Source organism: Eretmochelys imbricata, chromosome 5, assembly GCF_965152235.1.
Source record: "Eretmochelys imbricata isolate rEreImb1 chromosome 5, rEreImb1.hap1, whole genome shotgun sequence".
NCBI lineage: Eukaryota > Metazoa > Chordata > Testudines > Cheloniidae > Eretmochelys > Eretmochelys imbricata.
In genome coordinates, this window is record NC_135576.1 from 78,622,517 (window position 1) to 78,649,173 (window position 26,657).

At 38.6% G+C, this 26,657-nt stretch overlaps 1 protein-coding gene across 5 annotated transcripts in view; it reads left to right on the top strand.

The window, feature by feature from the left end:
* The window catches only part of CSNK1G3 (casein kinase 1 gamma 3), a 157,889-nt gene that overhangs the window by 112,868 nt on the left and 18,364 nt on the right, over nucleotides 1-26,657 (top strand). For all 5 annotated transcript variants that reach the window (XM_077817379.1, XM_077817381.1, XM_077817380.1 and 2 more), the window contains 5 exons: nucleotides 2,993-3,078; nucleotides 3,213-3,297; nucleotides 4,339-4,487; nucleotides 7,401-7,496; nucleotides 9,413-9,508. In XM_077817379.1, coding sequence (XP_077673505.1) covers nucleotides 2,993-3,078; nucleotides 3,213-3,297; nucleotides 4,339-4,487; nucleotides 7,401-7,496; nucleotides 9,413-9,508 — 512 coding nt within the window. The remainder of the gene's footprint in view (nucleotides 1-2,992; nucleotides 3,079-3,212; nucleotides 3,298-4,338; nucleotides 4,488-7,400; nucleotides 7,497-9,412; nucleotides 9,509-26,657) is intronic.

The window sequence follows — 26,657 nt, forward strand, 5'->3', positions numbered from 1 at the left end:
TACTGATTTAGGACTAGGTTGTGATCTGCCCTTATAGGAGCTTTTTAATTTCTGCCCTCTCGTGTGCCCTGTACCAGGAGCTGATCCCTGTAAGCAGGGCTGACTCACCCCTTCTCCAGTTCTTAATTTGTAATGAAAGAGATGCTGGGGCTCAAGCCATTTTTCTACTTTCATAACTGATGCAGCAAGCTCAGACGTGCCAAGGCTATGAACTGTCAAGTCTAGAAGAGCTGGGGCTCAGCCCTGTTGCAAATTAAGCACTGCCCTTCTCACCTGATTTAGGAGACAAGTTCATGTCCTCTTACTGCACAAGTCTGCAGAGTAAGGCTGACACACCTGGTGGAGCAATCTGCATTATCCTAATGCATGATGCGGTGTGTGTTCTTGTCATGCCCACCGAACAGCTCTGAAAGAGAATGCCTCTTTGTTCATCTTGCACAATTACAAATTCATCTGAATTGCTAATAGAGCTTCTCTTTGCTGTTTTAAAATTGTTAAGCTTTATCTATGCTACTAAATGTGGTGTTTTTAATTTGCTTCTCTTTGTGAACATTTTAATCTCCTCTTATATTGACAAGTACTTCAAATCTACCTTTTTCAGACAACTCTAATTTAGAACACATTAAATGGGTTTAGCTGTTGAACAGCATATTCTCTTCTACGAGTAATGGCCATTTATCTTTTTGTCTATAAAAGGTCTACTAAAATGAGTGGTGACTCCTACAGTGTGGCTTTTTCTAATTACATCTTAAACAAAAAACTGGTCTGTGTACTTCACAAATTGCTTCAGATGAACAAAAATTTTGTAGCAATGTTTTTCACCATTTGCGATAACCTAAGAAGAGATGGGGAAAGAAGCATTAATCACAGCAAATTTTTCTTCAATTAAAATACATGAGTCAAAAGCAACCATTAATAGGATCCTTAAATAACTACTGGCATTGCTTTGACAACTTCAATAAATATTCTGTTTGGAAACAGTTGTCTTCATACTATGGTCTGACACCTCTCATTTCTTTGCTTCTGTATTACTAAGTGCATTTGCAGGGAAACGGAAGAGTTTATTTAAATTGTTGTTGCTTTCCCATCTGTGGTCTCAATCATGTTCATGGAAATGGAAATTTATATCACCACAGGAACTTAGGAAAACCTGTCAGGAAAAAGTACACCAACTCAGAAAAGTACATTATTATCTTCTTGCAACTGTTCTTAATGGCAAATGAGAGGGAAAATACAGCAAATCTGAATCATGAAACACATACTATTTAGAAACAAAGCATCAACTGTTCTTTGCAAGAGAACTCCAAGTTAAGCAGTTTGTAAAATATGCTACCTTTTTGTCAAAATGCTGTTTCTTTTTAATGTCGAGTCCTTTTAAAGGAATAAGCATTTTTTAAAACTGCTTCTGTTGGGAAGGGAAGCAACAGTCAAATGTAAGGACATCACAATGCAAAGTAAATTCACAATCCCCTAACTGTGTCTAAGGGCTTGGCTACACTTACATTTTATAGAGCTCTAACTTGCTGGCTCAAGGATGTGAAAAATCACCCCCCTGAGTGCAGCAAGTCAGAGCGCTTTAAAGCTGGGAGCTGTGCTCCCAGCGCTCTGAGCTAATCCCCTCATGGAGGTAGATTACCAGGAGCGCTGGGAGAGCTCTTTCCCAGCGCTTGCACATGACCACACTCGCACTTCAAAGCGCTGCTGCAGGACTGCTCCCGCGACAGTGCTTTGAAGTTTCCAGTGTGGCAATGCCCTAAGATTCGGTCTGTAAAGGCAAATTTTTTGCTATGAACTTCCTGATCTACTATAAGGAGTAGAGTAGATAAATTTGTTCAGCATTAGCCATGTCTATACTCTTTATAAAGTAAATTAGTAGTAGTAGTAATCTGTTGTTGCTTTAAAACTGGGTGACCAAACAACATTTTACTATTGAGACTGACAAGTTACTTGTGTATTTATGGAACTGCTTTCAATCCAATGAATCACCTTAATTAAAAAAAATATCCTATATAATTGTATGCCTCATCTCCGGTAGTAGAGGGATGATAATGCTTACTAGCAGCAGTAATTTTTCTATTGGCTTTAAGATTTTGGGGTATTACATTGTATAATTGAATAATCTAAAGATCATTGAATTACCTATATTGAAGACTCTTAAATATATTGATATCTGTAATTTAAAATGTGAATAATACCTTGTCAATAAGAAATGTGTTTTTGCTTTTAATAGTTAGAATTTCAGAAACCGAAGGGGCACTTGTGAATTTTGCACATTTGAATCACTTGAGTTATCTTTTGGAATTTACTGTTGTTGGTTTTCTTATTTTATTCTCTTGGAAACTTTATGGAATACTGTGGCTTAAATTCCGGAATTCTAATATGCTGATTAGTACTTCATTAATGTAAGCAAAAATTGTATTACTGCAAAGTAATTCCATTCACAGTTCCACTCTAAAGTCAGCTAGATAGGGGAATAAGCTACAGCTACTCACTTCCTCAATGGTGCTTTTTGACTGATCTTCCATGTAAGACTTCTTACTTCCCCAATAAAACCTTTGGCTTCCTAAAAAACTCCATAAAGTGAATAGATGTGGAACAAATATTACTTTTTCCATGTACCACATTAATTTTCATCATTTTAAGAAGGAAATTTGTTCAATGACAGACTGTAAAATTGTTCTCATTTAACATAGTTGAAAAATGTGGACATGTTTACTGAAAGTGTAATTTTAAATATCAGATCAGTTTCCTTTTATACCAAAAATGACTTGTATTATTAAGATGAACATATCTATATTCTGCATTGGCATTTTCTGTTTAACTCTGCTTTTAATAGGGTCCGCAATAGGCAAAAATGTGCACTACTTTAATATAATATTTTTATATTGTTAAACGTCTAAATATATTAAAACTTTTTCTAAATCATGTGAAAAATTAAAGTATACTTTAAGCAGACGTAACGTTCTAATAACCTTTTTATTTTATGTTTCAGAACAAAGTAGAAGAGATGATTTGGAAGCTTTAGGACATATGTTTATGTATTTTCTCAGAGGGAGCCTTCCGTGGCAAGGTTTAAAGGTAGTGTTTTTAATATCCTCATCTCTCTCTCTTTTTTTTAATAAAAAAAAAGTCATCTTCTTCATGGTGTTTCCTTAGTAAAGTTGTCTCCTAAAATACTTTCTGAAGTTATAAATTTATCTTTCACATCATAGGCTGATACATTAAAAGAACGTTATCAGAAAATTGGAGACACAAAACGAGCAACACCTGTCGAAGTATTGTGCGAAAACTTTCCAGGTAATAACTGTGTTAATGAAGATGAATCTGTGAATTTATCTTTAAAATGACGCTGCAGTAAATCTTTGTTTTTAGTACTGTAGGGCTGTATACATTACTAAGAAAAGTGGCTTTCAAATACATATCATAAAATATATTGTGTTAATGCAAGTAATTTAAAATATAATGAAACATTACAGAGTTTTGTCACTGACTGTTGTTGAAGCTGGGGGATTAGGAGAGAGGCCGAAAATCACTAATTGTTCAATGTATTGACATTCTGTGGGGAGGAGGGAAGAGGGGAGGAAGTTTATTTCCAGTTCCAGATAGTGATCAGTTTGTCCTGAAGCATAAAATTTTGGTCTCCTTCTCATCTATAAGAAAGCAGATTTAATATTTTTTAAAAATATTTATTGTAACACTTTTCTTACTGGTAGATGACCATCATTTTGAAGTTGACTTACTTAAAACTACTTACAGTTCATTTTGGGCACTACTCCTGCCTCTGAGTCCCCCTAACAATTTTTGTGGTATTATAGTTACATTTTCCTATACAAAAAGATATTTTATTTCCCTGGTTTCTCTGTAAAAGACTCAGACATATGAAACTAATTTGCTACACAGAAGCACCCATGAAATTGACTAAACAAGAAACTTCTATCAAATGTATAAAATAAGCCGGGGGGGGGGGGGGGGGAGTTTTCTGCTGTATAAATCTCTCACGTCTAGTAATGATAGATTTTAGCATGATTTTTAAAAGTTGATTTTTTTGGCTCCTATCCTGCAAGCATTTAGACATATGGCAGTTCCATTAAATTGAATGGGATACTCATGAACATAAAGTTAATAGGTGCATAATTGTTTCAAAGGGAAAAATGCATTAACTGCTGTGGAACATGAAAACTTAACTGATAAAGTAAATTAACATGACAAAATCAATCTGAATTTTATATAGAAAGCTAAAGATTTATTTGGTTTGTTTTTAAATGCCAATGATTAATGAAATTGTTTAACCATTAATAAAACAGAAATGGCAATTATGAATATTTCTCATTTGTATAGAGGAAATGGCTACATATCTGCGTTATGTAAGAAGGCTAGATTTTTTTGAAAAACCAGACTATGACTACTTAAGAAAACTCTTTACAGACTTATTTGATCGGAAGGGCTATATGTTTGATTATGAATATGACTGGATTGGGAAACAGCTGGTGAGTTCAGTTAAGCAAAGATGCTGTATTTTTGTCTAACCAGTTTTTTTAGCTATCATAGTTAGTCTTAATATTTGTGTATAATTTTTCTTGTATTATAAAATTTACTAAGATTATGAGTCAAGATACTATTGTGAAAGCTGCAGAACAGTTTCCATTGTAATCCCCTGTTTTTACATATTGTGAAATTTATGAAATATCACCTTTTGGTCTGAGATTTTTTTCGTACTGGGTCTCTTACCAAAGGTGTGGTGTTTTTTTAAACATCAAATAAAATTCCCTCCTCTGTTTTATAATAGGGGGTTGTAGGAATTCTAATCATCTTTTGAGCAGAGTAACAGATTGTCATTTGAAACTTTGCAAGGACAGAGTCGTCATTGGGAGTGTATGGTGGTTTCATTTTGGGAAAGTTTTAAGCAACTGAGAAATCACTTCTCAGCATCTGAGGTTTATAGCTGAAACTATACTAAGCTGAAGCTATACTAAAGCCTCATTCCCTTTGTGACATCAAAGTGCACACCTTGCCTGTCCAGCCTGACAGGCACATGAGCTGCTGCTTGCAAGCTTTTGCTGAGACAGGTGGCTTGAAGGAGCTTCTAAGTATCTTGTTAAAATACTCAATAAAAATGTCCTTTTAAAAACATTTTTGGCTACTGCCAGGAACTAAAGGATTAGCCCCCACAGTTAGGGTCTCAGCTGATCAGAAAATGGTGGGGGTGTTATCTGTAGAAAATTCTGTCTTTTCACTGAAAAATTACAAAAATTCAATTTTTGCCCAAAAAGACCAAAACTTTTTTTGAGAAAAGCCAGACAGAAATATTTGTACAGTCAAAAATTCATGGAAAACATAGTCTAAGTCAATAGAACTTTGGTTGCATGCTCCAATATTATCTATTCTAAGCTTTCATTTTACAAAACTCTGTATTTGACTTACAGAATTTTTTCTACAACTTGAAATAATCTTGTAACATTTTCTTCTTTTTTTACTTACACTAAATTTAATGTCATGCTCCTGTATATACGTATCCTTATTTACTTGTGTATATTTTTTCGTAACTTATTCTCCCAATCATATTTTACTAAGATTGTCAGTACTCCAATAGTCTACACTATAATTATTGTTATTAGATTAATTGTTTATCTGGCTCTTTCTAACTTTTGAGGGCTTGGCTTTGCAACCCAAATAACATTCTGATAGCATTGTTTTGTTTGGGGGGTTTTTTGTACATGATAACGATTATTTTGTATTGCAGTAGTGCCTAGGGGCCCTGTCATGGATAAGGTTCCTGCTGTGCTAGGCAGTATAAAAACACAACTAAATGTGCTCCCTGCTTAGAAGAGCCAACAATCTAATATGAGAGACAGCAGCATACATATTCTCTTCGTCCTTACTTACATGCGATAATGTATACAGGGATGAAGCAGCGACTTCAAAACTAACTTTGATCATGTGCACAATTGATTCTTAAGTGTCGGAAATTGTGTCAGTTCCCTATGAAACAACTGTGCTTTTTATGTACATGATTTTATAGGATTATGGTATTTACATAGTACTACAGTATGCTGCACATAAAGTTATAGCAACAAATGTATTGTGGCTTTTAACAGAAGTTAATATTTTGTAGCACTCAGAAAGGGACAGTCCAAGTTTGAGGGCATCTGAAATCTTTTATTTGGCACATTCTGTCTTTGATTACTTACCCATGCTTGTTTAACATTCTAAGGATATAATCTTTCTATGGATTTTTCTTTACTTAAAGTGAAAAGGTAGGAATTTCCCTGTTTAGGATTTGGAAATTCTGTTAGCTTCTACAAATTTGAAGTGTGTTAAAATTCTACAGTCTGGAACTATTTATACATCACCAGAATGCCTTCTCCCACACATGCTTAGATCGTTTATAGGAAGGAACACCTTCCTTGGGAATGATCAAAGTGGGACTCCCTGCTGTGCATCTTAAAATGTTTACAGAAGCTTTTCTCAGTCCCCATGTACCTTCTGTCCTGAACAACTTTATAAACTTTCACTACTTAGCTAAGCTAATCTTGAAAATAGCCTCAGTGAATCATTCCTTAGCTACACATCTTACAAACTAAGTGAAAAAATACCATTGTGAATAGTTGGTAAACAATTTTTCAAAAGCGAATAAGGTGGTGAACTCAAATTTCCTCTGGAACAATGAAATGCACTGCTTTTCAGTAAGCATTCTCCCCAGACAAAATTGTATCTTTCAAACCCCAGCCATTTTCATTATCTGTTTTTTTTTAAAAAAAAAAAGTTGGAAGAAAATTTGTAAGATGGTAATATCTTTTATTTCCACTGTGTTCACATTTAAAAGTGGCTTAATCCTCTTTTTTTTTCTTCATACTTTCAAAGAGGGCAGAGATTAGTCATAGAAGATTTCAGCCTGAAATCTTACAGGAAGTTATCAGTAACCGAAATAGGTTAGAATGGATACTTGATGCAACTTTAATTGTAGTGGGACTGACACTTCTAGCTGGAGTAGTGGCAAACTTTTCAAATTAAAATGTAAGCAAACAAAAATTTAAGGAACTCCTCACAAAATACACTTTTTATTTGGACCATTTTACAATAACTCATCATGTCCTAGCATACTAGTGAATGCATTGCAGCATAGACTAGTGAAGTCTTTATAATCAGACATCATTGCAGCAAGTTGCTCCTAAATTTTTGTGAAGGGAGAGCATGATACTGGTTTTTGTGAGGCAATTACCAAGTTTAAGAATTAGTGAGGATCTGCTTCATGACTTGCTGTTGGTTTTGTATGGCCACATCTCTGTACATTTCCATGGCAGGTTCAGAAACATGTTTTGGATTACAATTCAATAATTGTTGGTATGTAAAAAACTTAAATATTTTTTAACAATTTGCTACATAATATATTATGTTTGTAGCCTACTCCAGTGGGCTCAATTCATTCGGACCCCGCACTGTCATCAAACAGAGAAGCACATCAGCACAGAGATAAGATGCAACAATCCAAAAATCAGGTATGCTGCTCACCTAAGATTTTATCAGCTTTATTTTATGTCATCCTTTTTATAAAGTTGGTTCTTTGTGCCAAAACAGCCTTGCTATTGCTTGTGTTACATATTTTCAAATTGACACCAGTTTCTGCTGTCCATTTTTTTTCTATGTTTGCTGAAGGTAGCCTTATTAATGCATGAATGTTTTTGGTTTGTAAATCTTAAATAAAGGTCATAAAGGGCTATTGTGTTTTTAAGTTGTAATTATAAATAAGTGGGAGGTTTTTGTCTTTTTTTGATGAACTGCATCCTAAGGAGCATTGCTGTATTTTTTCCTTAGTTTTTCTATTTAATCTTACAGTCTCTTACTTTGCACCCTGTACAGTGAATCACCCACTAGTGTTAGAGGGTTCTGTTTTCCTAAGATTGCATTTTTTGTCCCATCATATTTATAGTTTACTGCCACCTTAGTAAATTCAAAAGGCAGTAAAATTTGTGAGAATTCTAGATTTTCTGTTAAAAGTATTGTCAAGTTTTTCTTAGAGAAAACACTTCATGCTCAATCATAGGCTATAAGAACAGATGGACTGCTTAAGGTTTGAATTCGCCATTGTTACCTGGTGCTCAGAGTGTATACAATTCTGAGGTGAGATTACCAGAATGCTGTCATGAGAAAAATGTATTTTTAAGTACTTTCTTACAGATCAATAACTGTTTTATGTAAAGGTTGAAATAGTATCTGTACAAAATATATAAATCATATTTTACTTTGATATGCTGTACAGTTTAAGGGTCAAGCTTCCCAAGTGAACATATAAACTTCACCCTATATATATATATATATATATATGCATATGCATATGCACATGTGATTTATTCTAGTATTAAAAAAAAAAGTGCATCTGCACATAGTTACCCACTTTATACATACAAATGAGATTTGCATACATAATGTAGGTGACTAGTTTCAAAAGCTTCGCCCTAAAAGGTTTAAGGTTTCTGTACAAAAATCAGTTATTTTAAAGGATATAGTCTGAGAATTTCATTAGGAGTTTGTTGCCAAACTAGTGGAGAATTACAGTAAGCTGATAACTTTGATCAGTATTGTGATTTTATACTTCAATTTGTTTCTCAGAAAATTTCAGGCTTTTGTTGATGCAAGGGTAGGAATATACAATATAATAATTGTGCGCTGCATTTTGTATTGCATTTGTTGAATGTATATTTTCAGTTATTATAACATGCATGATGTGCAATTGCAGCATTGTATTTTAAACATATGTAATCATCAATTCTTGTTTTCTTCTGGAGTCTTCATCATATTTTTAATTATCTTGCTATGTTCGAGAGAAATTTTGCATACCCCAAGAGACTTATAACCATTTTGGAATTACTTAAAATAATAAAAACAGTTGGTTTGGGGTTTTTTATTTTTGTTTATTGTTATGCTTTCTGCTATTTCCAGATTCTTAATCTGCCTGGTAGTTACGTTTGAGCGTATACATTTTTTTGTTTTTAGCTACTCCACAACTTTTAGCTATAGTAAATAGCAAAGTTTAAACGTGTCAAGTATCAAGGAGTAACCGTGTTAGTGTGTATCCACAAAAAAAACAAGGAGTCCGGTGGCATCTTAAAGACTAACAGATTTATTTGGGCATAAGCTTTCGTGGGTTAAAACCCCACTTCTTCAGATGCATCTGAAGAACCGGGGTTTTTAGCCACGAAAGCTTATTCCCAAATAAATCTGTTAGATACATGTTTAAACTTAAAGACTATATACATTCATGTGCATATGTACATAGCTGGTTACATTCTGTTTGTGTGTTGTATTCCTGTGGGATTTTTATTTTACATTGTAATACTAGCATGAGGGGTTTAATATGTTTTGGGTTTTTTTCCCTCCTCTTCCTTGCATGCTTAATGCATTATATAATTGGCAGTCGGCAGACCACAGGGCAGCTTGGGACTCCCAGCAGGCAAACCCCCATCACTTGAGAGCTCACCTTGCAGCTGACAGACATGGTGGCTCGGTACAGGTATTTTCTGCTTCTTTGCATGATTGATTATTTCCACATGCTGCAACCTATTCCCCTGTAACTCCTGGCATGATTCTTGTTTTCAGCTGAAAAGTTTGCTTCATAGTTATGTCCATAATTACATTCCCTTATTCTTTTTGTTCTGCAACTGCCAAACTGGAAAAGAAAAGTGCAGAAAGTTTGACTTTTTGTATGTTGAATTTCTACAAATGCCTGTTGTAGTTTAGCAGTATAGCTTTCTAAAATTTATATCAACTAAATCCTCTAACGTTATGACTTTAGTTCATTTTAATTTTATATATATTTAAGTAGATTTTAACTACTCAAGTTTATTTAATATTAGCCAATTTGGAGAACTTGGCACAGTGCAGCACTTTATATTTTTTAACCAGGGTAAAAAATGAAAAACGAATGAATATTAGTAATATTTAGTTAAAACTTTATTTCAATTAAATATCTGTTTAAATAGAGTCAGTTTCTACAAGTAAGTATAACAGCAGCTTTAGATATTATACTTGTCCCTACCAAACAAATGTATTTCTCCCCTCCTGATAGAGAGGCCAATGCAAAAAAGGCAAAACTGGCTATCTGACCAGACATGGTGAATTTACATATACACAGTGCTGTCAAATTCACAAAGTAGAAAACTAAAAACAGGGAATTTTTTTTCTGATCATTTTTCAGTGTCTTAGATTTTGCTTTTAAGAATAGTAGTTAAAAATATTCAGACAGTAATGGAATTTATGGCATCCCTTTAAGATGTTGGAGGAATGTAGTTATACATAGTGACTAAAGAGCCTCCAGAAAGCTAATTTTATTGCACTTCCACTTGCAAGTGAAAAACATGATATTAATTTCTGTTTAATGGAAGTGGGTTATCGCATCAAAACTTGAACAAAGTGGTGTACTCGGGAAGCTTTTGAATTCACTAATTTGTTTGCTTAATGGTGTGCAGCAGTAACAGCTCTGTTTCTTTGCCAACCACCAAAATGCTCAAATGAGGTATGATTCCCAGTCCAGTCCATTTCTCATTTGTAAACAGTAGCTTAAGGGGATTCAATCACTAAGGTTGGCCAATTTAGAGTTTCTGTCTAAGTCAAATGCTGACTCATTGTCTTATGTTAATTCCCCACCCAGACCCTGTTATAGTCCAAACTCTTTCTCCCTGAATGCTTAATTTCCTTTATCAGATTATTGTAGCTTTCAACCCGGTTTTGCTTTCCTTGTGTATGTGATGTATGTGGTTGCAGTAATTCTTGGGAAATGTAGGGCACGAGAATCAAGAAGATACTTGTCACATCAGATGGCTTGAAAGCTGCCCTGTTTATGTGCGTACACTCTGTTCTTAGTAATTGTTTGTCATGTCAATCAAAATCATAATAATGTAGTATTATAACAAGAAGTTGTATAGAACATATTGTGTATTTTCCTTGTGCTCAATACGCTTTTTGAGCCTGAGACTGAGAGCTCCATCTATTTCTTATATTTTAGTTTTTTCTAAAATATCTTGTTTGTTTTTTTCTCCTCCAAGGCAAAGAGCAGGGATAAAATTGCATACTTCACCCTGTTAATTCTGTACAATAAGTTTTTTGCATCTTTTAAAAAATCTGAGTCTTGAATTAAATTGCAAAATTCTAAACTGATGCTTGAAAAGCTCTTGTTTGTGTAGAATAAAGTAACTGAATAAAATAAAGTGAATATTGCAACTAATCAAAGAGTTGGTTGCTCTAAACCTTTTTATAAAAATAATTAATTCTTATTTAGCTTACTAGTAACAAGCAGTTTGACTATCAGACCAGTGTTCTGATCACAGCAACTCTTTCAAATCAATAAAATAAAAAAGGAGAGTAGTTGATTTGCCTCCTTGAACCATATTAGAATGTGCAATTAGCATTGGATTTGAGATTAAACTGGATAAAATTGAGATTTCTTAAGTACCTTCTGGCTAAATTAAGAAATATTTCTATCTGTGTTTAACATATCAGTGGAACACTTCAAATAGTTTATGAACATAAGAACGACCATACTGGGTTAGACCAAAGGTCCGTCTAGCCCAGTATCCTGTCTTCTGACAGTGGCCAGTGCCAGAGGGAATGAACAGGGAATGAACAGAACAGGAAATGATCAAGTGATCCAATCCCTGTCACCCATTCCGAGCTTCTGGCAAACAGAAGCTAGGGACACCATCCCTGCCCATCCTGGCTAATAGCCATTGACAGACCTATCCTCCTTGAATTTATCTAGTTCTGGTGCATTTAGTTTATGGCGCATTCAGTACTTTATTCAAAATAATTACTTCAACAATCCCAGCATTTACTGAGAAAAATTTCAGTACTTTGCTTTTTCTAACCCAAAAACATGACCATCCCAAGAGCAGTTTTTAATTTATCTTAACGTTTTGGTCCATTTAAAGCTACAGGGCAAATTCAGTATTTACCTTTAAAAGAAAGTATTTTTTAGGAAATGGTGACGGTGTGTCCTGTAGGTACAGAACAATAGCAGATATTGATTTAATTCTTTAATAGTGGAAAACAGAAATTACGAGAGTACAGACCTTTTAGGTAACCTGGCAGCAAAGTTAAATTCCTGCAAAAAGCTTAGTTTAAAAGCAAAACTATAGTATTAAATCATCCCATTGCTTTTAAAGTTAGATGTTGTATAGGACAGTAGTTCTCAACCAGGGGTCCAGGGCCCCATAGATGGCCTCGAGCAAGTTTCAGCAGGGCCTCGAAACAGGCCCAGCATTAGACTTGCTGGGGCCTAGGGCAGAAAGCCGAAGCCTCACCGCATAGGGCTGAAGCCCAGGTCCCTGAGGCCCACCACCCGGGGCTGAAGCCTGAACAATGTAGCTTCATGGGGGCCCTGTGGCATGGGGCACCAGGCAATTGACCTGATTGCTACCCCCAACACAGGCCCTGGCTTTTATATGCAGAAAACCGGTTACTGTGGCACAGGTGGGCCATGGAGTTTTTATAGCATGTTGGGGGGGGCCTCAAAAACAAAAAGGTTGAGAATCTCTGGTATAGGAGATAACTGCACACCTATTGAGTTATTGATTGTTTTTGTAACATAGTGGCAAAGGATTAGTAATGTTTGTTAGTAGCAGATACTATGAAATAATGTAATATGCTAATTATTTTTCTTACAGTAGAGTTTGATATTGTGAATAAGTGTTGTGATGTATATCTTTCAGTTATAACTGAATTTTTTAAATCAAATTTTGCCAATATGTTGGGGCATTGGCTAGTCTAGTACTGTAGCCTAGATTCCTTTGAACAATTAGCTATAGTACTTTTAAGGCCTATCTACAGTGAAAAAAAATTGAGGAGTTAACCAAAGGTTTGGAGTTAAAATGCTTTAAACCCTTGTGTGGATACTCTCATTCAGAAGAAAATTGGCTATGCTTTGCTTCAGTTTAATCCCCTGTGGAATGAGAGTATCCATGCAGTTGTTTAATGCATTTTAACGTCACACCTTTAGCTGACTTGTCCTAATTTTCTTGAGTGTCTTGTGTGACAAAGCCGTCAGGTTGTATGTGGTATGACAGAAGCTATAAAGGGTTCAATTAAGTTGTACAGTATTTCTTTAAATTGTATTTCTTGCTCTGTGAAGTGCTATAGGAGCAGTGGTGGGAAAAGATTTACCCTTATATGCACTTCGTACTCTGTCAAATTACCTTGTGCATTTTAGAGGACCACCTCTAAACTAGTTCACTCTTCATGACTCATTTTTATTCTTGGTACCTCTGAGATGGCAAAGAATTGGAACGAATTGTGGTGGTGTGTTTTTTGTGTACAAAATATATTTACAGAGGAATTCTGTAATAACTAGGACTTAACAAAGTGAATGTTGGATAAACTAATACAAGTCTCTCCGTACGTAGCTGTGAATTCAGATATATACTTTTGGCTTCTTTCTTGCTGCTGAAATATATTTACATATTTGCTTTAGCCATAGGATTGTTGCTATTCAGTGGCCGACTGCTCTTGTTTCCACTTTATTGGAGATTGAATTAAGTTCATGTGTTAATATGCTAGACATCTTATTGAAATGGTGGGAAACGTTTTGTACCATTATACTGAATAACTTAGTGTCAAATATGATTTCTGTTTTGCCCTGGAATACTTGAGAGTTCAGTAAACTATAACTTTGTTACTGTTTAAGCAAAGCAAATTCAGAATTTTCAGATAACTCTCTAAGTCCTCAAAAAAAGAACAAACCAAAAAGGTTGAAATTTGAAGGAAGCTCACCTTAATTTTTAAAAAAACAGTTAAATACTGAAAAACGTTAGGTGGTTCTTCGAATGCTTGCTCATGTCGGTTCCATTCTAGGTATGTGCGCACCCATTTGCACAGTTGTCGGAGACTTTTGCCTTCGCGATATCCGTAATCGGCTGTGGTGCCCTCTGGAGTGCAGCGCTCATGATCCTTCTTACCACCTGCAAGTGGTCAGCGGTTTCCTTTCTTCACTTCATGTATTGCAACTGTAAATAGTTTTGTTTACTGTAGTTAGTAATTTAGGGTCCTGGCAAGGACTTTGCCCCAGGCAGGGCATGCCCCAGTCTCTAGGTTTTAAGCCCTGCACTGACTGTAATAGGCCTGTTCCTGTTAGTGACCCCCATGGCAGCTGTCTGAAGTGCTTAGGGCAATCTCATGTAAAAGAAAAGTGTTGCATCTGTAAGAACTTTCATCCTAGGACACAGAAGGAGCGCAACATCCATTTGAGAGCCCTCCTCTTGGAGGCTACCCCCCAGCCGGCCTCGGAGCTGGCGCCGGGCTCTACCCAGCACTATTCCCCTTCACCAGCGCCCAAAAAGAATTCGAAAAAGTGGGACGCGGCACTGAGCAAGAAGGACCAAGGGGCAGCAGGAAAGGACCTTGTTTAGGCTGCCCGTCCACCCCAGGGCCACATGGGGACACATCCCCTAGGGGACCTCCTACCCCTCCCCAACTCCTCCACACCCCCCAAGGGATCCATCACCAACTCCAGGGAGCAGTAGGGGACCCAGACTTATGTCAGAGTCAATGCCTTCACAGTGCCTAGAGAGTAAAAGATTCTCGCAGCACAGCCAGCACTGCGTGCTGCGATGGACCCAGCAAAGGCTCCCTACGAGGGCAAGCCATCTGTGAAATCTTCCCAGAAGGCGAGTGGACGCCGCTGGTCTCTGGAACCAAGGCAGAGCAATTTGTCACCCCACCCCTGGTTTCTGCATCAGCATAGGTCGCCTTAGTTCGCAGGCACTGCGCTTCTGGTCTCTGCCCTCTCGTCGAGATTCACCCAGAGGGAGGCATTGGTCACTGTATGATTGGCACTGGTCTTCCTCCCGCTGACCCTTTCCACGATGTCAATCGCCATCATCTAGATCATGGAAACATTCCCAAACACTGTGCTGTTCCCCCTGCTCCCGGCACTGATCCACCTTTTCAAGGGACTGTTCACCCACAGTGACAGTTAGCCTCCAGACTCGGGCGTTGATGGTCCCGCCGTGGTCACTGGAGGCGGGATCCCTCCAGCACGAAGAGGGAGTTCAGCCCCTCACCAAGACAGCACCATGGTGACTGGGCTCCTGAGGCTGCGTCCATCTCTGTGATGCCATCCTGGCAGCAGGCCAGTGGTTATGCCGATGCCCCTTTCACACCAGTCGTCGATCCCCGCTTCAGACAAGTATCAGACATCACCGGGCTCGGTACGCAAAGTGCAGATGGACGCCGTGGTGGGTGGAAGGGCCGGTGCCCACCATGAGACCCTCTTCCCCCATGGTGAATGATGCCCTAGGCCCTCTCCCAGTTCAGATGAGGCTGTGGTGGGACCCTCTCGTGCTAGCCCACCGGACGATTTTAAGAAGCACCAAGCCCTGCTCCAAAGGATGGCCATAACTTAGGCCTAGAGGTGGAATAGATGGTGGAGCAATCAGACACTTGGTTTAACGTACTTGTGATGGGTTGGGCCCCCCTTCTGGGGTGCCATCTGTTGTGCTGGGGATCCACTGAGCCTGTCCATTCCACCAGCCTGGGCTCCCTCATCCTGCCCTGCTGCACATACACATACAGGTATGGACATAGAATCTCACAGTCTGCAATCATAACTGTTGTTCTTTGAGATGTGTTGCTCATGTCTATTCCATTACCCGCCCTCCTATCCCTCAGTTGGAGTTGCCGGCAAGAAGGAACTGAGAGGGCATAGGGCCGGTGGCGCCTGATTTACAAATGCATGAGCGCAGCACTCCAGAGGGCGCCACAGTCGACCCTATGGATACCGTTAAGGCAGAAGTCTCTGACAACTGTGCACGTGGCGTGCACACACCAAGAATGGAATGGACATGAGCAACACATCTCAAAGAACAATAGTTATGAAAGGTAGGTAATAGTTTTTCATATTGCAAGAAATTTTTCTTCTCCAGAATATCTAATGATAGAGAATTTTTAATTGTTATTTCAATTTTTTTTAAAAACAGGAGCATGCAGCCAGCAAGAATTCTATGAACTATAGCTTTTTTGCTGCATCCCTAACTTAATCTGAAATAAAATTTTTCTGCATAGTGAAAGATGACAGCTAAATGTTAGCAGGAAAGTAAATTAATGAATCAGCATTGATACTTTAAATCAGCTGTGTGTTGAATCATCAGTTTAAATGTAGGTTGCTATATTCTGTCTGCAGAAAATCTTCATTTTAGTTCACATAAGAGTGCCAAGTGCAGTAAGCAACTTCTCTGTTCCTTTGAGATTCCTGATTCATTACTGTAGGTTACGTCTCGGCCACACAACATCCCACTGTGATCCCATTAATATTAGGTAACACTGAAAGTTCATTGGTCCTACGTGTGTGCTTTAAAGAAGTTTTTACGTAGGTGTGTATACAACATGAGTGCATATATGTACACTCCAAATACTATTGTAAAGTCAACTTTTTATATGTAATTTCCGTGTAAGAAACAGGGAGTTTGAAAACAAAAATAACGTTAGATGTACTAAAGGGTTTGGGCAAGTCTACCCATTAATTATGATTATGGTTTTGTATTTCTTAAAGAACCCAAAAACCTTTTGGACGTGCTAGCTAGGGAAATTAATATATTTTTGTTGTTTAGTCTTACTTTGTAGCATCACTTCACATTAAAGTCAGCTAGTAATTTGATCTATGAAGGAAAAATCCTTCGCTTCTCTGAAATAATCCAGTCATTCCTCCACCAGTATATGTGAAAAAGGCTGAATCTGTGACAGTCTGTTTTCTTCTTCTTTATAACTTCATTAGTGGAAAGCAACCTACTGTACATTGCTTCAATTCATTAGTTAACCTCCTACGTCCTTGCTTCATAAAAGTTTGTGTCGGTTCCCGAAAATGTCAGCTGAATAACTCATTGATTGTTTCCTTCTCTTCTTGGATTACTAACACTAAATGCACTTGTAAAGACCTTATTAAGCTGTTCATGATTTTTTTGTTAAGGATTCATTGTGTCCAGTTAGCCAAAAGATCTGCTTCTTACTGCTGGAATTTCATTACATGTAAGAACATAAGAATGGCCACACTGCATCATACCAATGGTCCATCTAACCCAGTATCCTGTCTCCCAACAATGGCCAGTGCCCAGTGCTTTAAAGGGAACGAACAGAATAGGTAATAATCAAGTGATCCATCCCCTGTTGTCCCAGCATCTGGCAGTTAGAGGCCTATGGACACCCGGCGCATGGGGTTGCATCCCTGACCATCTTGACTAATAACAATTGATGGACCTGGCCTTCACAACATCTCCTGGCAATGAGTTCCGCAAGTTGACTGTGCTTGTGTGAAGTACTTCTTTCTGTTTGTTTCAAACCTGCTGCCTGTTACTTTCATTGTGTGACTCCCCTGGTTCTTGTGTTTTGTGAAGGGGTAAATAACACTTCACTTACTCCACAACATGATTTTGTAGACCTATATCATATTCTCCCCCCTTAGTCATCTTTTTTTTTTCCAGTCTGAATAGTCCCAGTCTTTTAAACTCTCCTCGTATGGAAGCTGTTCCATATACCTATTTTGTTGCCCTTCTCTGTACCTTTTCCATTTCTAATGTATCTTTTTAAAGATGGGGGGACCAGAACTGTGTGCAGTATTACAAATGTGGGCATGCCATGAATTTATATAGTGGCATTAGGATATTTTCTGTATTATTACCTATCTCTTTCCCAAAGGTTCCTAACATTGTTAGCTTTTTTTGACTGCTGCTGTTTTGAGAGAACTAGCCACAAAGGCTCCAAGGTCCCTTTCTGAAAATCCAAGTACATTGTATTAACTGGATCACCCTTGTCCACATGTTTGTTGACCCCCTCAAAGCATTTTAATAGATTAGTGAGGCATGATTTTCCTTTACAAAAGCCGTGTTGACTCTTCCCCAACAAATCATGTTCTTCTGTGTGTCTGATAATTCTGTTCTTTACTATAGTTTCAGCTAGTTTGCCTGATACTGAAGTTAGGCTTACTGGGCTGTAATTACCAGGGTCACCTCTGGAGACTTTTAAAAAGAAAAAATGGTGTCACGTTAGCTATCCTCTTAGCTATCCTCTAGTCATTTTGTACAGAAGCTGGTTTAAGTGATAGATTACATACCACAGTTAGTAGTTTTGCAATGTCATAGTTGAGTTCCTTCAGAACTCTTGGGTGAATACCATCTGGTCCGTGTGACTTATTACAGTTTAGTTTATCCTAATACCTCCACAATTGGCACCTCAATCTGGGAGAGATCCTCCGATTTGTCACCTAAAAAGAATGGCTCAGGTATGGGAATCTCCCTCACATCTTCTGCAGTGAAGACCAATGCAGAGAGTTCATTTAGCCTCTCCACAACAATCTTGTCTTCCTTGAGTGCTTGTTTAGCACCTCGATTGTCCAATAGACACACTGATTGGTAGGCTTCCTGCTTGTTATGTACTTAAAAATATTTTTTGCTGTTAATTTTTGAATCTTTTGCTAGTTGATCTTCCAATTCTTTTTTGGCCTGCCGAATTATACTTTCAGAATATTCTTCCAACCAACGTTGTTTTGCAGAGCTTCAAAATCTGCTCCTGTTTTCCCTAGTATTTTAGTACAGGCTCCACTTCGAAGAGAATGCAGAGGAGAAAAGGTTCCCTCCCTTCTCTTTCTTCCCCATTTTTTCGCTATGATAACCACTAAAAAGAAACTGGGATAAAAGATTGGATTCAAGAGTCTGAAATTTGGAAGGTCTGGAAAGAGTTCAGGGAGTAAAAACATTTTTGAAAGTTTATATAACTAATATAATAAGAATAAATATTTTCTCAGTTGCAAGATGCTAATATTTCAAGGGGGGGAGCTATTAGCATGTTAGCTGTAGTGCCCAGACTTTTACAAATTCAAAAGCTTCTACATGAATTATTACCTTGTCTCCTTGGATCACAGAACCAGTTTTGCATTGATGTGTGTTTGAAGTGAGACATAATGAGCTATGATGCCACTAATGAATTGCTCAGGTATATAGACTGACTTCAGTAATGAACTTTTTAGATAGGAGAATGCAGTGTTTCTTATTAAGGGAACTTAACTTTCTTAAGGGATTGCTTGCTAAGTATGTTTCCCTGTCTTTCATAATTGTTTGTTGGGGTGTTGAACATAAAAATCTGTCAATGGTTTTGAGAGGCTTTTTTCCATAAACTTAGAACATCTCAAATTAAAAATGTTATAAACTGTATAGTAAAATGAAAGAATAATGCTGCCTGAAGATGTGCTGCCATTTGGAGGATCAGTATTCAGGACTAAACTTGATCTCTCATTCATTGTAGGGGGGCAATGGAAGTTTGGTGGAAATCTAGAGGAGTCAGTGCTTTAGCCTAATGTTATGATTATGTACATGATGATTATGCTTATTAAGTAGCTCATTAATTTGCTCCAGTGTCCTCTAATGTGTAAAATCTATGCAGAACATGGAGATTAAAACTTGAAAACTGTCTGATGTGAGTTTTAATAGTTGCGTAAGTGTTATTGTGAGGATTCACAGAGCTGCAATGTTTGAATATCTTACAAAGCTGTAGTAAACCCTAAGTCATTTAACCCTCTGTCAATCTTTTACAGCAATACAGCTCTAAAAAGTTCTCTTCATGTCTTAGTTCTGGTAATATTAGGCCATACCTAGCTGCATAGGTTAGAGGAAAACCAGCACCATCTAATCACAGATGTTTGTGCCGCCATTATATACTTTTATTTTGAATTAAGACTCTTCATAATGCAGAAATAGATTCATTTTGAAGAATTTTGATCTAAATTAAGGACAGGGATGAGATGTTGCCAGGGTATTAAATGCTTAGCTTGGACCATGTATCATATCTTATAGGAGTTTCATAAGTGGGGATATCTGGAAGACAGTGACCCATTTTTACTTATAGGGGAATAGTTTGAGTTCATTTTAGCTATCCATCTCCACACCACATTTGATTTCAAATCTTACTTTAAGGTTTTGGTGAAAGTCTTTTCTTTAATGTTTTGCTGGAATACATCAAGCTGCAACATGCATATCCATGTTTATGGGTACAGAGGTATCCTAATTTTCTAAAATAAATAAATGATTGTGCTGTTTTTTATGCAGATTATTCAGGAAAACCATTGGACTTCTTTATAAATGGAGTAGTGATATCAACCTGCAGTGGGTTAGATTTCTGTATATAGTTATTGAGTAGTATTTCCACCTAAAGGGTTTGATCCTCTGTGGTGCAGTCACTTTGTACCCTCAGCTCCAAGAGGTTCTGGCTGCATACTTTTGGTGTATCAAGCCCTGAGAGGATCACTGCAGTGCAGAAGGCATCCTCCAGTAGCATAGAGCAATCATGAAAACTCCTATACTACTCGTCATCTCTGATGTTGGCATATTGAGCAGTGCCAGGTGACCCCTTATACTGTGCTGGTCCCTGGGGCCATTAGCAAGCCAGTATAACTTGGAGGACCAACCCAGCACAGAACTGCCCCAGGATCAGGAAAATGCAAACGTTAACTTTATATCATATCACTTCTCCTGCTCCACCAAGCTGTGATATGTAGAGTTTGGACAGATCCTAAAATCTGTCCTAATGTGCTCCTGCTTTTTTATGTTTTTATTTATTTATTTATTTTAAAGTATTTTATAGACATTAACTTCCTGGGACATATCAGTGCCATAAGTTGTTTTGGGACTGATGGGAAAACTGAGTCAGAGTACTTGTGGTTTGTGTAAGTCCACAGAAGAAGTCAGTACCAGCACAGGTATCCGAACTAAGGAGCTCTTGGCCTAGATGCAGACTTTTCCCATTAGGTAGGTCTTTATGATGACTTAAAAAAAAAAAAAAAAAAGGCTGTAAGGAGCCCACCAGTCTGAAATCTGGCCTTGTTACATTGCTTCAGTTACCTTCAACCAATAGCTGGTTGCAACGCGTTTGGCAACCATCAGAGTCCCTCCTGCCTGTGATGTGCATTCTCAATCACAGTCTGCTAGTTCATGGTCAAATCAAAAATCTTGCTGGAAAGTTTAAGATTAGTGAGAGCTCCAGAGAGAGAGTCCATTCCCTGCCTCAAAACCATGCCAGAGCATCCTAGATAGTTCTAAAAATGACATGCTCCTTTGGAAGGTAAGGACCTTCTCCTGCTTCTGGAGCAAGTCCCACTCTCCTGAATTTGGTCTGGGGAAGATTCTCAAGAAAATAATCACAAAAGAGGCTATTCTGGTCTCAGAAGTAGCTATGTGCCTGCTCCCTTTCCACAAGTACAACAAGGAAATTGTTGGGGAATCCTTGAAAAAGTTGCATGCTTTCCCTGCTTTAGGTCAGTGTACTCTCTTTGTCAAATTCTCAAGAACGGGATCATTGCGATACCTGAAAGATGAGAATTTTTTCAGGAGGCCTTTGATCAAACTCTTGAGGGGCTTCAAGTGGGAAAGAACATTGTGCTGGAGCACAAGAAATCCTCCTTTGCTCATTAGTGTTGTTCAGGCCCTGCCGGGTTCTTTGTTAAATACTGCTACCAGGGATTCTGGAGACCCTGCCAGGCATGAGCACCTAAGAACAGGTCCAAGTTGGCATAAACCAGCCAGTAGAGAGTTTTTGATGCCATGGAAGCAAGCCTTCCTTTTTCCTCCTTTTTTCTGGGCACTAAGCTGTGTTTTTCTGCTGGCAAAGTAGAGCAGATCAAAAGCACTACCAAGTATTCTTTGATGTTTCACCAGGATGTTTTGTCTGCGTTCCCCCAGATTTTTCCTGTCTCCATATCTTATCAGTCAGAAAAGCAGGAAGAAGTGGGGCAGTCTGTAATTTTCTGGCTTTCAAAGTTGTTTTGAGTGCTAGAGCGGGAATGCTTTGAGAAGGTCAACTCTGTTTGCTTTGCTAAAGAGATAAAGGAGATATGTCTAATTTTGGTCCTGATATCCCAAAGGCTGAATTACTTTGTTGCCTACAGAAAATTAAAAGTAGACAAGTGATAGCAACAGTGGAACCTAGAAATTTACTTCTCTCCATCTAAAAGTTGCCTGCCTGCATATACTCATCATATAATTACATTAAAAAATGTTGGGTTGAGCATTTTCAAACCTAATTTTATCCTTTGGCCTTGTTGGCTACCAGAATCTCACATCTTAACACTTTTCTCCAAAACAAGGCAGTTAACAAGGTAGTTATCTTAGCAGCTCAGATCAGGAAGTCAAATGGATTTAGCACATGCTGGGCATTGTCGTCATTCATAGATGTGGTCCCATGGGCTAGAAAATCCACTTGTTCCTTGATTCTGCTTCTTTTGGTTTTGTGGACCCTACTTGAGGGAAAGCTTTAGGCCAAAATCATACTAATTCTGGAAGTCCAGCACTTGTGTTGTGGAAGGACCACTACACATCTCTTCAGAGGGGTGTCTTTCCTCAAGTTCACTGTCAACATAGATGCGAGTCCAGCAGGTTGTTAGCTCTATGTTCTGTCTCAGCCCAAGGATCTTGATCCATCCGAGAGTCAGCCCTTGTCCTTTACTCTTCAAGCTGTAGACAGTGAGATTGGTCCTCCTGATCTTCAGGTCACATGTAACAAATCAGGGCTGATTGTTCAGGCAATACAATCCACTTGCAGGGTGACAGGTTAGCATGAAAATCACTTCAGAGATCTCAGGTGCTACTGACCTGGTCAGGTTGTTCAGTATTCCAAAGGACTGGCTGAGCCATTAGTCTCATGTCCCAGGGAAATGGGAACTAAGCCAAAGAGATTCTTGCAAGTATTCAGATAAACTGACATCAAATCTGTTTGTAACTACCCAGAATGTCAAGCTTCTTGATTTTTCAGTCTCTAGAAAGAGGAAGTGACGTGATGTACACCTTTGCTATCTCTTAGCAAAAGTCTTTAATTCCATGATTACATACTTGTTTTTTTCCCAGTAGGACCCCTGCTACATTCAGTGCACAGGATGGATGGTGTTCACTGATTGGGTAGCTGTTCAATATTTTATTTTATCCTCATTGTTCAATATGCTCTGTGCCCTATTTAACACACACTTCCAAACTTTGTGCAGAATACAGAATTATTAGTTTCCTCCTGGGCCTTTATGTGATGTTCATCACTGTAACAATAAAGAGCTTTCACCCTATTACTATTATTATTATTATTTATTAATATCCCCAGTTTACAGGTGGGAAGTTGAAGCACAGATATTAAGGTCAAAATCTTCCAAGTGTCCACTCATTTGGGGTGCCGGGTTTGAGATACCTAATTTTTTGAAGATTTGATTTTTTTTCAGAGTAGTCTGGTGTTTTATAACATAGACTTCAATTGTAGTTGAGTGTAACAACACATCTGCAATCCCCAGATATCTCAAGTTAGGCTGCCAGAAAATGGGGAATACAGTGGCCACCTGTGACAAGTTTGGTTTAAGTGACTTGCTCAGCATCACACAGGAACTGTGTGGAAGAGGCAGGGATAAAATCCAGTTCTCCAGGATGGCATGCAGCTGCCTTAACCAGAAATTAAGGCACAAGTTTCTGCAGTCCCTGGCTTCGTTTTCTACACACCTTTCTTCTGCATTAAATGAAGCAGAGGCTCCTACAGACAATAGCCTTCTCATTCAATACATAACCGTATTCATTCCCACTGCACACTCTACTCCGTGCACTGAATGAGGCAGGGTCCTATGAAAAATAATATATAATTATTTAATTATAGACTGTATGATAATGCATACACATAAGGGAAGCATATAAAAATTGCAGAGGCATCCTTATCGTTGCCATTTCCTAACTTTGAAGTGCTTGGTTTTGCAAAATTAACATACTGTAACATAGTTTTTTTAATATATTTTTTTAAAAAAGCAAACTGAAAAAACATGATCCCCACATGAACCATCACCGTGGTTGGCAACATTAGATCCACAGTATAGACCCATTACTTGAAGGAGTGACTAAAAGCGGTCAGAGGTTGTCTGACTGGTATGTGGGCCAGTCACTAGGAGAAAAGAGACATTTTGTAAGTAGGCTTCACAAATATTTCCAAACACCAGAGCAATATTAGAACCTGGGAATCTTAGGTTTAGTTTTATGTTCTAGATGTCTGCGTACTCCAGTAGTTACTGAGCCATCTGTCCCTTTCACCTATAGCTCATATTCCCCCTTTCTGCAGCTTTTCTCTATGCTGCCTTTCCCCCCTCTTATCCTTATTCCCCTCTTCTTATGTCTCTGTCTGCTTCTGTTGCATTCACCCTACCCCTACCCCCCATCTGCTCCTTACCTGTCCACATTCCAATCAAGAACTTCATTCTTCTCCATGCTGCCTGGGTAGCTGCAAGAAGGCATTAAAGAGCACAGGAGAGACTCTCTTCCTGCCTTCTTTCCAGTGGCACAGTGGCTCCCTCAGTTGGAGGAGCAGTTTGCAGTTCTGGAGAATACATTGGGGAGATGAAGCATTTTCATTTGTTTGGCACACAACTCTTTGAGCATGGAATATTACACAGGGCAGATGGACTCTTAGGAGAATTTTGCTGCCAAACTCTTAATAGTCCTGTACTGAATCTGTGCAAACTTCAGTTTTCAGAGGCTTATTAAACCGAATGTGGGTGGATTTTCACAAAGACAACAAAAGGCACCTCTGACCCCCAAGTGGCTCCCTTGCCAAATTTCAAATTCCCACTACTAAGTATTACATTACATTTAGGGAAAATAACCTCGTTCTTGTAAATGGCTGAACCACTTTTGCTGAAGCTTAAACAAACAAACAAAAAAGCCTGATATTCCCAAGCATGGAATTTTTGTCCCAAATGGTTAAAAGTTTGACAAAGTCGCAAGCAACTAGTTATAATGAAAAATGTTAGACAACTTCAAGTATCACTATTCTCTCTTTCTATAATATACCTGTAGTTTTTATACAGTGGTTAATTTCAGAGTTCTCAGGTTTCTGAGTTCATGTGCCAAGCTCAAGAAGCTTTGACTGAAGCTCAGATGGCTGCTTGTAGGAGAGTAGTCTGTGGGGCAACTAATTAGGAATGGAGCAAACCATAACAAGGTGATGAGGAACAGCAGCCCAGATTCTAGACTGATAGCTTTCTTTGGAGAAAGTCATTTGACTAAGTGAGACCAAAATCTCCCTTTTTCAAAATTGTACCCCACTTCCAAGACAGCTGCGTTCTTGGCCAATACAGTGAAAGTTAAAAAATTACAACATTTCCATATAAGATATTGATGCGTATAAGAGGAAAAACTGAAGGAAAAAGTTCAGGAATGTACTATTGAGGAAAAGTCGTAATATTCTCCTTCACCCTTTAGTCATCTACATGGGATGCTTGATGTTTGTTGTCAGAAGCCCATATGCCATGGCAATAGGTGCTGTGGAAATAATACTCCTGGGGGAATTCTGCACTACTGCGTGTGTGCATAACTAATGAGCCACGCATATTTTTAATTATTTGCACAGAAAAAAGCTGCCGAAATGTTGCTACAATTCTGCCTTTTGCCCACCAGAGGGTACTGTGGCGCAAGCAGCAGCAGTTCCCAGCAGAAAATAATTTCTGCAGTTATACCTTTTGCCCACCAGAGAGTGTGGTGGCGATAGAACACAGCAGCAGCTCCCAGCCATCTAGGGAAGAGAAAGAGCCTGCCTTCTTTGCAGTGCCTGTCAGGCCAGGTCAGGAGACAGGGGCTATGAGGAGACAGACACTGTGGAGTGCTGTGGGATCAGATAGGGGCTCATAAGGACTAGTGGAGGAGGACTGACTGGGGCAGGGGCTGAATGGGAGTGGCGTCACAGGGCCCCGGGAGGGGGGAGGTACAGGGCCACATGGTGATGGGGGAGGGCATGCAGAGCTACATCGGGACAGAGGGTGGCTGAAGGAGGCACAGAGACACATGCGGATGGGGGGAGGGTTACAAGGACAAATAGGGACAGGGGAGTGGCTGGGTGGAGGCACAGAGATGTGGCGATGGGAGAGGAGGTACAGAGTCACATAGGGACGAGGGTGCAGGGCCACATGGGGATGGGGGAGTGGGTGTCTGAGTGGGGGTGGAGGGACATATGGACAGAGGATGCGGGAACATGTGGGGACAGGGGCAGATGTGCCTGACTGAATGGGAGAGGCTAGGGGTCAGCTAGGGTCTGCATGGGGGAAGTTCCCTAATAATCCCTTCCTGCTCCCCCCCCCCCCCCCCCCAAAAAAAAAAAATCTGTTCCATACTTTTCCCATCCATACCCAACAATCCTCCAAATTCACACCCAGGCTCCTTCCCAGCAGTTTACTTCTCTTTCCATCGGCTCCTCCATTACCCTTGATTCCCTGAACCCTTTGCACTGCTTCTGAGGGGTGCGGGAAATACGGTTCTGTATTGTAGCTTAAATGAATTGTTACTCAGAGTTCTGTAATCATATGCCTAGTAAGGAATCTATTTGTCAAAAACATTTCCTGAATCTTCTTTGTTGTCTGTATTGTTACAGACATACTTGTTGACAGGTATTTTGAATAAATGACCACAAATAATTAAAACTGTTGTGATTATATTTTACTTTGACAAATAAAATATTCAGAATTTTGCAGAATTTTAAAATATTGTGCACAGAATTCTTAATTTTTTGGTGCCAAATTCCCCCAGGAGTAAAATTAAGTAATTAATTCTTCAGATTTGTTCATATTCTTGCTTTGGTTGCTGTGTTTCCAGATCTGTCGTCAGTCATGCAAGGAAGGGTGCAAGAGC